Source organism: Setaria italica, chromosome IX (genome assembly GCF_000263155.2).
Source record: "Setaria italica strain Yugu1 chromosome IX, Setaria_italica_v2.0, whole genome shotgun sequence".
NCBI classification, from domain to species: Eukaryota; Viridiplantae; Streptophyta; class Magnoliopsida; order Poales; family Poaceae; genus Setaria; species Setaria italica.
In genome coordinates this window covers 48,668,957-48,684,328 of record NC_028458.1, presented here as the reverse complement: position 1 = coordinate 48,684,328, position 15,372 = coordinate 48,668,957, and the positions used below count along the sequence as shown (strand labels likewise).

At 45.5% G+C, this 15,372-nt stretch overlaps 2 protein-coding genes across 3 annotated transcripts; both read left to right on the top strand.

Annotated features, from left to right (window-relative positions):
- Nucleotides 1-6,193: 6,193 nt before the first annotated feature.
- Nucleotides 6,194-9,177, top strand: LOC101765675 (peroxisomal membrane protein 11-3). Its single transcript, XM_004984596.3, has 2 exons — nt 6,194-7,926; nt 8,864-9,177. Exon 1 carries the CDS (start codon nt 6,335-6,337, stop codon nt 7,061-7,063), a length of 729 nt encoding a protein of 242 aa, XP_004984653.1. The 5' UTR covers nt 6,194-6,334; the 3' UTR covers nt 7,064-7,926; nt 8,864-9,177.
- Nucleotides 9,178-10,540: 1,363 nt separating this feature from the next.
- On the top strand, nt 10,541-15,281 carry LOC101765009. 2 transcript variants are annotated; one of them, XM_004984595.4, is made up of 4 exons: nt 10,541-10,845; nt 10,956-12,454; nt 13,819-14,601; nt 14,769-15,281. In XM_004984595.4, the coding sequence occupies exons 2-3, from the start codon at nt 10,958-10,960 to the stop codon at nt 14,581-14,583; spliced, it is 2,262 nt and encodes a 753-aa protein (XP_004984652.1). In that variant the 5' UTR covers nt 10,541-10,845; nt 10,956-10,957; the 3' UTR covers nt 14,584-14,601; nt 14,769-15,281. The 2 variants fall into 2 exon arrangements, with proteins under 2 accessions (XP_004984652.1, XP_004984651.1); XM_004984594.3 differs by having other exon boundaries at nt 10,541-12,454.
- Nucleotides 15,282-15,372: the final 91 nt, after the last annotated feature.

Genomic DNA, 15,372 nt, shown 5'->3' with positions numbered 1-15,372 from the left:
GGCGTGCCGGTCGAGCTCTTTCGCCTTCTGAGTTTCGGCGGTTTGCTTCACCTCGGCAAGTGGTCCAACGGTCGTTCAGACACTGCGACGACACCGTATCCGCCTCCAGCCTCTCCAAGACTCCAACTCCAGAAAAAGCAAGCCGCACGGGGCCGGGGCCGGAGGCCGGCGCGGAACCCGGCCGGGGGCACCGTTCCCCGCAAGGCCGCAACCGCAAACCTGTTGCCCGCCGACGCCGGATTGCGTGCATCGGAGAAAAAGGCTTCGCGTTCGCGTCGTGTGTTGTCGCGACGACGGGGGAGTGGTTCAAGTGTTAAGCGTTCCCGCGACCAACCACCACCGTAGTTAAAGCAAAGCCACCCCGCAACCTTTTCTCCCCTCGGCGACGCTGCGCCCCTAATGCATGGTGGCGACGGGTCGGTCGACCGAAGCTTGTCGAGCAAGTGACCTCGCGCCGAGAACCCTATTGGGAAGTTAGCTAGCTGACCGGCCGGCCGGAGTGGCGGTCGAGCTCGCTCGCCCTCCTCTATCCAACCGTACGCCCGGACGCCTACGCGTGTGCTCCTCCCTCATGATCGGCGACGGAGACTTGAGCGGGGCGTTTCGGTTGTTACGCGGGTGATGCGGTGCGGCAGCTGATGATTATTGCCGATAAGCAACGGTGCTGTCACTGTCGCACATCACCAAACTAAGGCCATGTTTAGTTACTCCCAACTCCCAACTTTGACACTATGCAAAAAGAAGATTCCCCATCACATCAAACTTGCGGTACATGCATGGAGTACTAAATGTAGATGAAATTAAAAACTAATTGCACAGTTTTGTTGTATTTTGCGAGACGAATCTTTTGAGCCTAATTAGTCAATATTTGGACAATAATTCACAAATACAAACGAAACGCTACAGTGTGCTACAGTGCTGTAACAGTAATTTGGCACCTCCCAAATTCCCCAACTAAACAAGGCCTAAAGGGGTTTGTAGGCGTTAACGGATCGGGAGGTTGGTGGGTCGCGGGCGACGCGATCGGTGGGAGCTCGCTCGCTTCGATCTTGCTTGCCAACAAAAACAAGCACGCCTATTACCTATGGTCCTATGGTGTGCAGTATGTGATGGATTTGCATATGTGCAAGTGCAACTGCTAGCCGTCGCAACGGTTGCAGCATCGCGTCAGAGAAAGCATATGCAGCCCGACACTGTACATCCAGTCCAAGAACCTCCGAAAGTTTACTTCCGAGTCACTTCATCGCCCCTGCAACTACAGCCACATCTTCAGAGGAGAACAGGTTTCTGACAGGACAAGGCTTTACAGTTTACGATGATGTGATGTCCTAGAACCTCTAGCCAGGTCACAGCTCGCCAGAGTTCAGAGGATCGGTACGAAAGGAAACAAAGTGGACTCAATGCCACACTGGAACCGTCGATCGAAAACCCTACGCCCAATTCTTGGAGCGGGGCTAGCTAGCTCTAGCTGCAATCCAGCGTCAGGGTCAGGCCGAGGGGGAGAATCATGCGGTGGCCGGGAAAAGCAATCATCGCCGCCGGCCAGCCGCTATGATCGAGTTGAACCGGATTGATGAATAATGGACACGCTTGGTCTGCAACAGTCCAGAATAGAAATTTCCACTGCTCAGTGGATCCGTTAGCCACTGTTGATTAATCAGGCTCTCTTCTGGGTCTTCTACCCCTTGTGCGCGCTGTACTGCCTCCTGCTCCTTTTTCTCTGCAGGCCAACTTGCAAGTAGGATGCTGTGATCTGCTGCGCTAAAGAAAGACATGGTCCTGCAGATTAGTGGTTGCTCTGCCTGCAATGGCAATCGCACTGGCTGTCATTTGCTACTAACAGAATCCATTCCAAGCTCGTTGCTTCAAGTCTTGGGGGGGATTTTCAGCAAGCCGCGGGAAAAATCAGGTCTCCTTCTGTGCCCAAGTTTGTTGATGTGGGGTGATCTACTGCACATTGCCGGGTTGGCATTGTAACTAACTCTGACACCCGTTGAATTCTTCCCCATGTTTTCAGAGGAAAAAAAGACAGAAAACCCATGAAATCGAAAGGGAAAGAAAAAAAGAGATGAGATGGTCCAAAGGTGCCTCCTTTTTGCTGTTAGTGGAGCTGGCTGCGTCTCAGAAGCACATGACGCAGGGCTCAAACAACAATCAAAAGCAACGTATGCCACAATATCTTCGCTCGCTTTCTCCTCCCCAGTCTGACAGACTGACACGATGAGCGGCCGGGGGTCTGCCTCTCTAGCTGCCTTGCGCCCTGACCCATGGAACATTTCTGCCGTGCAATCAAGAGGGCCAGGTAGGCGCTGAGCCTTTGGGGGCATCATGCCTGCCTGCCTGCCTCGCACCGTAAAGGAGGAGGAGGAGGCGATGGTGGCAGCTCGGCATGTGATTATCCAATTGCGTTGCAAAGCCGGACAACTCACACACAGTTCACTGCAAAAGCGGCTCCAAAGACGCAGCAGCGATGTGCTGTCGCCGAGCCAGAATCGTAGGTGTTTGGTTCCGTGGAGATCGTGTCACATCAAATATTCAGATGCTAATTATGATGATTAAATATGAACTAATTATAAAACTAATTACACAGATGGAGGCTAATTCACGAGAAGAATCTATTAAGCCTAATTAATCAATCATTAGCAAATGGTTATGTAGCATCACATTGTCAAATCATGGACTAATTAGACTTTATAGATTAGTCTCGCAAATTAGTCTCCCTCTGTGCAATTGGTTTTGTAATTAGTCTATATTTAATACTCCTAATTAGTATCTAAACATTTAATGTGATAGGAATTTTAGGACCTCCTAAAGAACCAAACACCCCCTAATTCAGGGGGGGCTAGTTCATCAACTCGTGCTTCCGCACGGGTTAATAATTTTAAAAATTATATTTATTCTGATAATTAAACTTATTTATCTGAGAATCTTTTAATTATTTAATATTCTTGCAATACTAAAGTTTTGATTGATTTTAATTGGTAATTACTCTATACATTTTTTCATCCAAATTCATACTTTTTTTACCTTACAATTACAACGCATCTCCATACATTGTGTTTAACTTGAAATAGGTATTTTTCATGGTTTCCTTCTATGCATGTATAAATGGTCTACACGGCGACACACATCATACATATATACCTGAACTTTGTAGTATTTCTATATAACAACAATAGAAATAGCTAATTTAAAATCATATCTTTGTTTATTTTTGGTACAATGAACAGGCAGATAATTAGATTAAAATTTTGGTAGTTACTTTAGATTATTTTTAATAATAACATATGTGGATAATTTAGATACAAATTTAGAAAGATATAAGTTATTTTTATAATGATATGTATGGATAATTTAGATACACATTATGGGTTCCTGTATGTTGGTTTAGATTTTATTATAGACCAATGGCTAGGGTTATTAGAGTCTACATGACTGCTGAGATGTTTTTCAATTTTGTGAGAATTTTCTAGCGTGTCTTGTGAAAATTAACGTGCGGTCTATAATTTTTTTCAAAAATAAGAGCAGATAGCTTACTATCAAAATATTTACCTTGAGCTCTCTTTAATTTGTTAAATATGCTAACACAATACTTATATAGATAATCTTTCTTTATTTTTACTTTGTAGGTATCCGCTTGAATTTATTTAATGGAATCCAAATTTGAGCTATATTTTAACATGAAAATCTATATTCCCGTCACTTCCTCAATATATTTATAAATGGTGACGCGTATCATGTGTATATACCTTATTATTATTTTCTATATTAATAGTATAAGAATAGAAAATTTAAAATCATATATTGATGTACCTCTAGGTATATCTTTAATGAAGGTGATTTTGATTCAAAATTTTAATAATGGCACATGTGAGTGATTTAGATACAATTATTTTTTATAACGTTAGTGGTGGGTAATTTAGATGCAACTTTAAGGGGTTATTTGAAATTGTTTTTTATAATGGCATAGCTGTGTAATTTAGACGAAGATTAGGGGGTTATTTTAATTTATTTTGTATAATGGCAGAGGTGGGTAATTTAGATATAGATTTAGGGGGTTACTTTAAACTATTTTTATAATGACACAAGTGAGTAATTTTTTAGAAAATATAGTAGATCCAATGGCTATGATGATTGAGTCTACCGAATTGATGGCTAGATGTTTTGCTTATTTGAGAGAATTTTTAGAATCTCTCTTTTTCTAGAGTGTCCACCTAGGATTTTTAGGTAGCTTCATGTGAAGACTTCAAAAGAAGACTCCAATTAGTAATAGTAAGATTGTTTGTACCGGCGTGGTTCCGCCGACACTGTAATCCTGCGTGCGTAGAGCTTTGCCATTGTTTCAGCACCCCAAAACTTCCTCATGCGATCCCAGCCGTCCTTCGTTAAATTTTTTGCAGTAGGCCATAAGCCCATAACATCAATACATCATGGCCTCATGGGGAATTTTATTTTATTTTTACTCAGCGTATGCGAATTTCATTGAGGAATCAGCCTCTGTGCTTGCAATTGCATGTGTTCAAAATCTAGACGAGTTCATGTATTCGGAAAAGGGCAAATGATTGACTGCTAAAGGCTCTCCCTTTCCATTTCTTAAAGAGAGAAAAAATTGATCTTTTTCATTCAAGTATAAACATTTCGGGATAAACTATGATCATGCATGAATGCTGTAATGCTGGTGCTAAGAGCATCTTTCGCTAGACAAGTAACCCAATGGAATCATTGCGGGAGCTGCCTGCGTCGCCTTTTCCGGTCTGCTGATATGGTATATGCATCCCAAAAGCAGGGGAAACCAAATGAAAAATGCAGTGCAAAGTGCTCCTCGATAGATTACTCAACTGATTGCTCCAGGGCTATGATGAACAGTGTTATCTTAGCCCATAATGCAAAATTAAACATGACCATGCTACCTAATCCATCGAGAGCTCGATTGCCTGGTGCAAGAATCAGTGGACGAGGCCATCATTGCGCAGGATGGCGGAAATGACTTCCAGCTCACTCTCGAGGTCTTGGAAGCCTGAAGGCATGGCTTTTCCAATTCAGTAATGAGCCGCTCGAGAAATTCATGATTTTATTTTCACATGGTTTTTGGCGATATGATGCCCTTTCGGTATTTGAATTTCCGAGGCGTGCTTCTTGACATGGTAGTGGAGGAGGAAACATGATTGTGGCCGAAGGATCAGATGCACGATGATGCTGGCGCCGAAGATTCTGAATAAATCAGCCGTTAGAAATGGCAGTGTTCGACAATTTGGGCTGAAACATGATGTGGGCCGAAAAATAGTCAGAAATCTCCAGCCATGGAAGAGCCCAACTGATCACGGGCTGTCTGCCATGAATATGTCAGACAGGTAGAAAGCTTGGCCCAAAATCCCAAATAGGAGTAACAACACTACTACCATTATCAGTGGCCGAGCAGGATCAATTGGGCTCTTTGTACATGTTAGCATGTATCATGTATGTGTCTTTTTTTTTTCGGGGGGTGCATGTATGTGTCTTGTGCGCATACCAGACCGATTCTGCTCGGCACTAGTCACTGATATGCGCACAAGAAGTGATGATAAAGTTTCAGTAGCCGAGTATTAGTCCCGGACACGCATAGCTTAACGTGCCCGCACGACCATACGTTCCGTGTCTCCGTACCTCACCTCCCCTAGTTGATTTGGTTCAGTTCGCCTGAGTCATCTCGAAAGCGAAGGCTCAGGCTCAGCGGCTCAGCGCCTCAACGAAAAGGGCTCAAACGCGCGGCCGCGAATGTCCCTCCCTGCTCAATCACCGGCCGGTTAGACCGAAGCCGCGCAGCAACCGAAACCAGACTCGGAACCTGGAGCTTTCGAGCTCGAGCGTGTCACATTCCGTGATCTGTACTCTCGTTCTCCGATATGCCTGTCTCGTCTCGTGTCCAATGTTTGCGAAAAAGATCGGACGCTCTGCAGCAGGTGTTTGTTGGGAACTTAGGATACAAAATGGCACTCTAATTTAACCTGGATCGAGTTTAATAAAATTCGAATCATAATAATATATAATTTTAAGTTAAAAATATATATGACTGAATTGAATTAGGAAGGAAGGATGTGACCTGATACACCCTTTGCCAGCTTCAATTGCGGAGCGATCCTAATTTTTTCTCGTTTTGGTTCGAGCTCTTGACACGAGGCCCCGCTTGTCAGTTCAATGATTCGTCGTCGTGCTTCCCCAGGCGTCGATTCGAACCGGGACGAAGTCCCCAATCCCCTCCACGCCTCCCTCCCGCATCAAACACGCAATCGCCGCCAACTCTGTTGACGACCCCGCGCCGGCGTAGCTTCGCATCCACGCCAACGCCGCGACCGCCATGGCCTCCTCCTCCGAGTCCAGCAAGCCCAAGCCCGCACCGGCACCCTCTCGCCCTCCGTCCCGCGACTTCCTCGCCCACCTCGAGGCCTACCTCGCCCGCCGCGACGGCGTCGACAAGCTCCTCAAGATCTCCCGCTACTCCGCGCGCCTCGCGCTCTCCGCGGGTCCGCCGCTGCCCCCCTCCGCCTCCGCCCGCCTCAAGTCCTTCGAGTCCAGCGTCGGGCTCAGCCGCAAGGCCTTCCGCCTCGGCAAGTTCGTGCAGTCCCTCAACGCCCTCCGCGCACACCCGCACCCGCCCCCGGCCCTCGCGGTCCTCGCCTGCGGCGGCGAGGGCGTCTACTACTTCGTCGAGCAGTTCGTCTGGCTCGCCAAGGCGGGGCTCCTGCCCGCGCACCTCCTCCCGCGCCTCCAGCTCCTCAGCGCCTGGGCCGAGCTGCTGGGCTACGTCGGCTCCATAGCGATTAAGCTGGAGGAGGTGGCCAAGATCGAATCGTCCATCAAGGAGCGCCTCGCCGAGGGCTGCGGGGAGGAGAGCGAGGCCGTGAGGACGATGCGGGGTAAGCTGCTGCTGAAGCGGATGTCGGTGGTGCAGGACGTGGCGGACGCGGTCATGGCGCTCGGAGATGTCACTGATGGGAAGGGTTGGCTCGGGAGCTCCACGCTGATGGCATCGGCAGGCCTGCTCTCGGCGTTGATCAGCACGCACAAGAACTGGAAATCTTGTTGAAGCATATGAAGGTATATATTTTATAGATAGCTCATCATATGATGAAAAATAAGCTCTGATCGGACATCTGAGCAACAACTAAGGACTGCTTCCGGAAATCTGGATGCTCCCAAAACTGATACTGGTGCTCTGCCCTCTGGGGAATGAATGATTCATTCCGGTACATCTGGTTGGACCTCAAAATTTCAGGGTTTTCAGCCATCGTGATCATTCAATTTTAGGCTTACGCTTCTTATGTGTGTATCTGCTGTGTATGATCGATTTCAGATAAGATGACCTTGTTTTTTTCCATCTATCTTACTTTTAGCTGTATATAGTTCCCAAATCAGAACCATTGAGGTTGAGGAGCAGCTGCGCTGCTGAGACCTTGAGCTTTCTGTCAGGGAACAGATCTCCATGTCAAATTAACTTGCAGCACCAAGATTTATGTTTGCTCTCAAGATATCGAGTTAGTCATTATAATCAGCCTTTCATGCACAAAAGTAAAAAAAAAATGCACACATCAAAGACATGCATATACTTTCCCAGTCTGTTTTCTGTCTAGTTTTGTGTTAATAATACCAAAGCCTAAAGCAACAGTGGCCAATTTGGATGCCAACACTCTGGAGCTAATGTGATAAAGGCCTGAAACATCATGAAACAGAATGCTCATGTCTCCAACTCCCCAAGCATAAGTGAGGTATAAAAGGGATGAAGGAATACTGAATACTAAAGCTACGGCATAAACTTGACAATACCAGGAGGTCCAAAGTACATGAAAATGTCATTTAGTTATTGGCTCTTATTTTGCAGGCTGGATACAAATTAGATTTCATTTTTATGCTCGATCGTGCTTGCCAAATTCAATCAACCTGGAAAGAAAGGTGAGTATCTGCATTTCTATATCTCAGAGCAAAATAGGACTTCTGAAGCTGTCTAATTGCAATGAATCAATGCACTGTCAAAAATTTTCATTACCTCTTGCACCGGACCTGTCTTTCATATTGCTAAAGAGGAAAGGTGCAAGTGATAGATGTGAATAGCTGAATAGCTCTCTTCTTATATTCATTAGCCATTGATTCATGTAATGCCATAAACTATGGTGGTGTCATCAAATTTTACCTGAATATATGTTTCATGCAGCCATGGTTGGCTGGCTAGCAATAGCGTTACATGAGAACCTAATATTATCATTCACTGTGAAATTTGCTCAATTTGACTTTTCTGTTAAGATGATCTGTTGATACTTGATAGGGACTTAAGTTGCTATGGTATTAACTAGGGGACTGTAAGTGCTTCAAGGTTCTGCTGTACGGTAACAAGGTTTACCATGTTAACTTTTCGAAAAAAAAGGTTTACCATGATTAGTAAGACAATGCTGCCGCCACGTTTCATAAGTCAGATTAGCGTGTTTCGTTTCCAGCAAGCTGTCTAAGTTCAGCTTAAGGCTATTCTTGGTATACTGTTACATTTTTGGGTGTGATTTGCATTAACATATTGCTTAAGACTTAATGTAAACCAAATAACTCACTTTTTATTAGAACACCAAACCAAATAATTAATAAATGAGACAAAAAGAGGATGACTGCAATAGATTAAATTAGCAATGAACGTATTACTATTCTTGTTGAATTTGATTTGCGTTTACTATTTTCCAATTAAGACGGGGATATTTTTTATATATCTGCTTATAATGATGAGACTGTAGGGGAATTAATTTCTCCCATTATAACTTCGTTGTTCTACCGATTTAAACATGTCCATCACTCCAGCTGCATAAGTTTGAAAACTTAATAGTACTTTGTATTTACTGTTTGCCAGATGACACATGAATTATTTATGTGCTGCTTACATGGATGAGAATTAGGAGGATTAATTTGCCTGTGCTGTTGTACCTATTGAAACATGCCCAGCTGCATACATTTGACTAGTCGTGACTGCAGTTATATGTCCCGGTCACAAGTTGGATTACAGTTGGGCTTGAGATTATGAGCTGTTGTATCAGTTTTAACTAGAAAAGGAGCTTATTTATTCCTCACAAATACCATTCTTAGATATAAATGGAATGTATTGGTTCCTCTTAAAGTGTCGTGAAAACAAAATAATTTTTTATTTAATTGATGTAACCTCCCTTCCTTTTTTGAGAAAAGACTGCTTCTTGCCTTGGATCAGGTGTTGCAGCTCACATATGCTATTCTATTTCTATGACCAAACATGCCCATTTTGTGGTACTGGTAAATCAAACACATCTATGTTTGTACCATTCCTCTTTTTTTTGGACTGCTACCACATTCTTGGAGCCTCCCAAACTATCTCTGAACCTTTTAAACTGATGTCACATCGGCCCCAAGAAGTCGATCCGAGCCTCACATGCTCTGTTGAACTGTCATAACTACTCAGAACTCAGGGAAGGCGTATGCTATCATAAACCTGTTATCTGCAGCTCACATGGCGGCGGCGACAAGGCTATCCTTGTTTTGTTTTTCAGACCTGGATCTGGTTGAGACTTGAGAGATCAAGAATTAAAGTTTACTCCCTGTCACGTCGAATATTTAGATACTAATTACGAGTATTAAATATAGGTTAATTACAAAACCAATTGCATAAGTGGAGGCTACGAGACAAATCTATTAAATATAGTTAATTACAAAACCAATTGTATAAATGGAGGCTAATTCGCGAGACGAATCTATTAAGCTTAATTAGTCCATGATGTGACCATGTGGTGCTATAGTAAATATATGCTAATCATTGATTAATTAGGTTTAATAGATTCGTCTCGTCAATTAGCCACGGTTTATGCAATTAGTTTTATAATTAGTTCATGTTTAGTATTTCTAATCGGTATCAAATATTTGATATGATCCGAATTGGTCTATGGATCCAAACGAACACAAGGCTATGCTTTCATGCTATCAGACCACCAGTTTCTTTTCGTTGGGTTAAAGCTCGGAGAACACAGGAAAGCTGCTCGGCTCGGGCCCGTGCTGTCCATTTCCAGCACGAGCGGCCGACTGGCCGACCCCCTGAAAAGAGTATAAACCCGGGTGCCGTCGGACAGCCAGCGGGCCACCGTGAGGAGATGGCAAATTCTCCTTTCCCTTCCCTCCACATCACACTTCCCTCGAGTCACGGACACGTAAGGCACCACTCCACCAGGGCACGCCACTGGGCCGACCGACCGGCTCAGCCGCGCGGCCACGCCTCGGCCGAACCCACGCACCCAGCCGCGGCCGCATCGGAATCGCCCGGTGGCCAAAGCGATGCGAGAAACGGCAGGGAATGGAATACCGCGGCGCGGCGGGCGGCGAGTCCATATCCCAAACGGTCCAGTCCAACCCAACGGCCAGCCACTCCCCCACCCGGCCAGCCCACCGCGGTGACCGCACCGCACCCACCCCCTCGCTACGCGTTTCGTCTCGTGAGCAGAGAGAGAGAGAGAGGGAGGGAGGGAGGGAGAGAGGGCGAGGCGATAAAACCACCGCGTCCGCACCGCACCCCCCCACCCGCCCGTACGCGAACGCGGCGACGATGCTTCTCCCCAACCCCTCGTAGCCTCCACCCCACGGCCCCCATCCGCGGCCTCCTCTCCCGTTCCCCCCTTCCGTTTCCCTTCCTCCCGCTTCGCTTCCCGATTCAGCTCGCAACGCCGCCGCCTTCGCTGACCTCGCGCGGGCGCGGGCCGATTCAAGCCCGCCGCTACAGGGATTTCGGGAGAATTTTGGGGCTAGCGGGGGTGTGAACAGAGCCCGCGGCTCTGCCTTTTGTCGTCCACTGTTTCGCGTCAATTCTCGCTCGAAAAGGCAAGTTCCTGCTGATTTGGGCGGAATTCGCCGAGTCCCGGGTCGGGATCCGTCGATTTGGGTTCGGCTCGGGGGCGATTGAGTTCTGATTTCCCGGATTTGGTGTGCAGGCATGGGGACGGGGGAGGGGCCGCCGCCGGCGAGGCGAGAAATCAGCGCTAGGCGGCGGCGGTGGCTAGACGGGGACTACGACGACGACGAGGAGTATGTGCTGGAGGAGGAGGAAGAGGATTATGCGGAGGAGCTCTCCGCCTCGAGCGCCGGGGAGGAGGGGGAGGGTTCTGACGCGGAATACCAGCAGGACGAAGAGGAAGAGGAGGAGGAGATCGAGACGCCGCGGCCGAAGCGACCGGTAAAGGGCAGCGACCGCGGGCGGAAGGGGAAAGTGGATCCGGCTGCTGCGCGATCTCGGCGCCGGAAGTACGAGGAGGACGAGGACTACGAGGAGGAGGTCGAGGAAGAGGAGGAAGTGGAGGAGTACCGCGATGAGCTGGAGGAGGTCGAGGAGGAGGAGGAGGCGCCGCCGCGGCCGAAGAGCCTTGCGAAATGTGGTGGCCGTAGCCGAAATGTGAAGCCACCTACTGCGGCGAATCGATCTCATCAGCGAAGGCACTTGGACGACGAGGATATGGACTTTGACCCTGAGTTGGATGACGAGGAGGATGAGTTAGATGAGGACATCGATTTCGATCCTGAAGCGGACGACGACGATGAGGATGAGTACCAAGATGAGGAGGAAGAGGAACTGTCTGCTATCCGTGCCAGAAAGGTTACTGTTAAGAATCTGGCGAAGCAAAAGTCTGTTTCAAAGCGGCGAACGCTGAAGAAGAAGAAGAAAAATAAGGGATCTAAGGCTTCTGGGAAGAAGTCGGCTTCAGCTAAAGCGAAGAAGTCTGCTCCTGTTAGACGGCGTAGAAAGCGTTCAATGATTGACGAATATGAGGAGGATGAGGATGAGGATGAGGATGATGATGACTTCATTGTGGAGGATGAACGCCCCAGGAAGAAGGCCAGGAAAAGGAATGGGAGGGAGGCAGAGTTGGACGCTGAAGTATCACCTGTTGAGGAAGAGACATGGCCAAACCTTGAGTCAGACACATCAGACTTTGAGTTTGCAACATCTGACGAGGAACATAACAATGTTGAGACACCGGTAGTTGAGCAGATTACCGTCAAAAAGGGGAGGAAGAAGAGGATATCTGGATCTGAGTCGTCTTCTGATTCTGAATTCGTTGTATCAGATAAGGAATTGGAGGATTTGAGGGAGACTGAGCTTCCAAAGCCTGTGCCAATAATGCTCCCTGCATCGATGAGAAGGATTTGTATTACAAGGCATGGAGAAGGCAAGGGTAAGGAGAAACAGGAACAAGAGGAGGCTGGGAAGCCAATATGCGGGATCTGCCTCTCGGAGGAACAGAGAGCTACTGTGCAGGGCGTCCTCAATTGTTGCTCACACTACTTTTGCTTCGGGTGCATCATGGAATGGTCTAGAGTTGAGTCAAGGTGCCCATTGTGTAAGCAGCGGTTCACTACAATCACCAAGTCGTCAAAGGTGGATCTTGGTCTTGGAGTGAGGAAAGCTGTAATCAAGGTCGAAGAGCGTGACCAGGTAAGGTTTTGTTTTGTTTCGGTTGTTACATGATTTCAGATATGACAACTTTTCTTACTTAGGCCTGGTTTGGTTGGTTTGCTTATTTTTAAGCACCTGTCACATCGAATATTTAGATACTAATTAGGAGTATTAAACGTAGATTATTTACAAAATCCATTACATAAGTTGAGGCTAAACGGCGAGACGAACCTATTAAGCCTAATTAGACCATGATTTGACAATGTGTTGCTACAGTAAACATTTGCTAATGATGGATTAATTAGACTTAATAGGTTCGTCTCGCTGTTTAGCCTCCACTTATGTAATGGATTTTGTAAATAGCCTACATTTAATACTCCTAATTAGTATCTAAACATTGATGTGACACTTGCTTAAAAATAAGCAAAGGGAACCAAACGCCCCCTTAATATTCTTACCCTTTTAGATGGAACGCCAATTCAAAACAGAATTCATGAATATGTTTACTGCCTTTTGGGTTAGAGGTTTCATTCATTCTTTATAAGACTGTAACCTATTATTTCATTGTTAACTTGCATGTCCATGATGTATTTGTTCGCCAGTAATCCAGTGCTATGTAAAAGAGATAAGTGTGACTAACAAAAAAGCAGGGTTAGGAGTAGGCAACAGTTTGAAGTTTTTTAGGAAGGTTTAATTATTAAAGGAGATGGATTTAGGGGCAAAGATGACCTCAGATACCGATTTAGACTCACTTTAATAGACTCATGCATGTATGGCCTTTAGCCTTCCTTGTTCCTAATTTGTTAATTTTCTGGGTACTTCATTTCATAATTTGATAATTTTTTGTAAGCCTTCCTTGTTCCTACCCAATCATGTTGTTCACTGGGAAAATTCTATGCATGTCCTGTTTGGGCTTGCATCTTCATATTATGCATCAACAATAACAGCAAAAGCTGCTGTGCCAAGCAAGTTGGGTCAACTGGAGTTGAAACCCAACAATGGCCATATGAACCATAACAGATAGTAAGTTTAAAGAAGTGATATAGTAACAGTAGTAACAAAACCTGATTATTAACTCACAATTTTCTACCTTCCATGCACTTTTGTCTTGTATTAATTCATATAGACATCAGCACACTGTCACTAAAATGGATTTCATCACTGTTGCACTTATAATAAAGTTTTTTAAGAAAAAGATACTCGAACCTAGGAGGAACTAGGTCAAATGTACATTAAACTCGAGCTGAAGAACATATAACGTTCAAACTTCTGTTTTTCTATTTTAAGTTTGTAACACCTTGAGTTCTAACTTGTCATCTGTTGTCAGTTGGTAATTCTGACAATTCTCGAATATTGTAAGTTTGTTTGAGTGTTATATGCTCATCTTCTTGCTTATCGCACAGGTTTATCAGCCCACTGAAGAGGAAATAAGGCGTTGGTTAGATCCATATGAGAATGTCGTGTGTATAGAGTGCAATCAAGGTGGCGATGATAGTCTCATGCTACTATGCGACATTTGTGATTCCTCAGCGCATACTTATTGTGTTGGCTTGGGAAGGGAAGTGCCTGAAGGAAATTGGTACTGTGGAGGATGTAGACTTGGTGATGAGGGACCGTCCTATACCGGAATTCAGCGCACCGTGGCTTATGAAAGACAAAATTACAGAAATCATGTTGATAGTAGTTCTGTTAGTTTTGGCACAGCTGCACCTAGTGGCACATTGGAAAGGCCGCCATCAATCAACCCTCGCCGATCTTTTCAAGGGATTGATCTAAATCTATCCCCAAGAGAGTTTCCTGGGGAAACTCATCCTGCTGAATCACAAGTTTCAACTGATAGTGTATCAACTCCCACTGGTAGGCGTGCAACTCTTTCAGGAAGGCGTCAAATACATCGATATATTCGGATTTTGCTAACTAGACCAAGGCCACCGAGTAGACAAGACGCATACCATAATATTGCACAGCACAGTGGTGGTGTACCAAGAACTGAACCAAACCGTCGTAACTTCCCGTCTTCATCAGAAGAAAACACATCACACAGTATGCCTGATGGCATTCAGAACCATCACAATGGCCTTCCATTTGTTCAAGCTCACAACAATTTTGCTCCATGCATGTCCCTCGATGGTGATGAAGGTGTCAAGAGCAACCTCAGGAACATATAATACAAGCCCCCTTGTTAGGTAAAGTATTTTTTCCCAGAAAATTGTGCTATTTATACAAGTGATATCTTCGTTTGAAGTCCAGAGAAATTAGCCTTAACTGTAAAATATGGCGCACTGTTTAGGACTGTGTTTATTTTAGTCTTTGTAAAGTCTTTTACTCGAACTAACACATACTGTTGTTTCAGAATGCCATTCTACCGTGTGAAGCTTACTAAGGGAGCAACATGTGCCATTTTTATTGGCTTGTGGAATTGAACATAGCAAGCGTATGCCTGTTGCGTCACCTTAACACCCTCCCAGAATTTACACCCATGCTCCCATTTTAGCGATGCAGGCATTTCTCATTGGAAATGGCTGGTCGATGTGGTCCGGCTCGTTGTGGGAGATGTGGTCAATGACATAACATACATGCTTTTTCTCGGGGCCCTTTGTTTAAGTTTAGGCATTTTTTGTTGTTATTGCCATTCTCAATTCATTCGGTCATTAAACACAACATCGAAAGATCACACAGCAACAAAGGCTGGATAGCTTCATATTTATACACTGTAACATTGTGGGGACACCATTTTCATTAGGCTGATCATTCTTTCTCTGTCGAGACGTTCTTTTAAGAAAGGTTGCTAGCTGTTCCCAGCCTCCCTCTTCCGTACTAAGCATGTACGTGGTGGTAAGCATTATCCAAAACTTTGACACTTCCAGGTACTAGCTTTCTGTTCTGTCAGTGCTGGTTTATTTTGGCTCATATTCTTCTTTCTGGAGGGCATGGTGCATCAACCGAGAAAAGTCGTT

Excerpts from the sequence above, each read along its gene's own strand:
- LOC101765675 (XM_004984596.3), top strand. The coding sequence starts at position 6,335 with ATGGCCTCCTCCTCCGAGTCCAGCAAGCCCAAGCCCGCACCGGCACCC.
- LOC101765009 (XM_004984595.4), top strand. The coding sequence starts at position 10,958 with ATGGGGACGGGGGAGGGGCCGCCGCCGGCGAGGCGAGAAATCAGCGCT. Across the intron at positions 12,455-13,818 it reads AGGTCGAAGAGCGTGACCAG|GTTTATCAGCCCACTGAAGA; the intron begins GTAAGGTTTTGT and ends CTTATCGCACAG.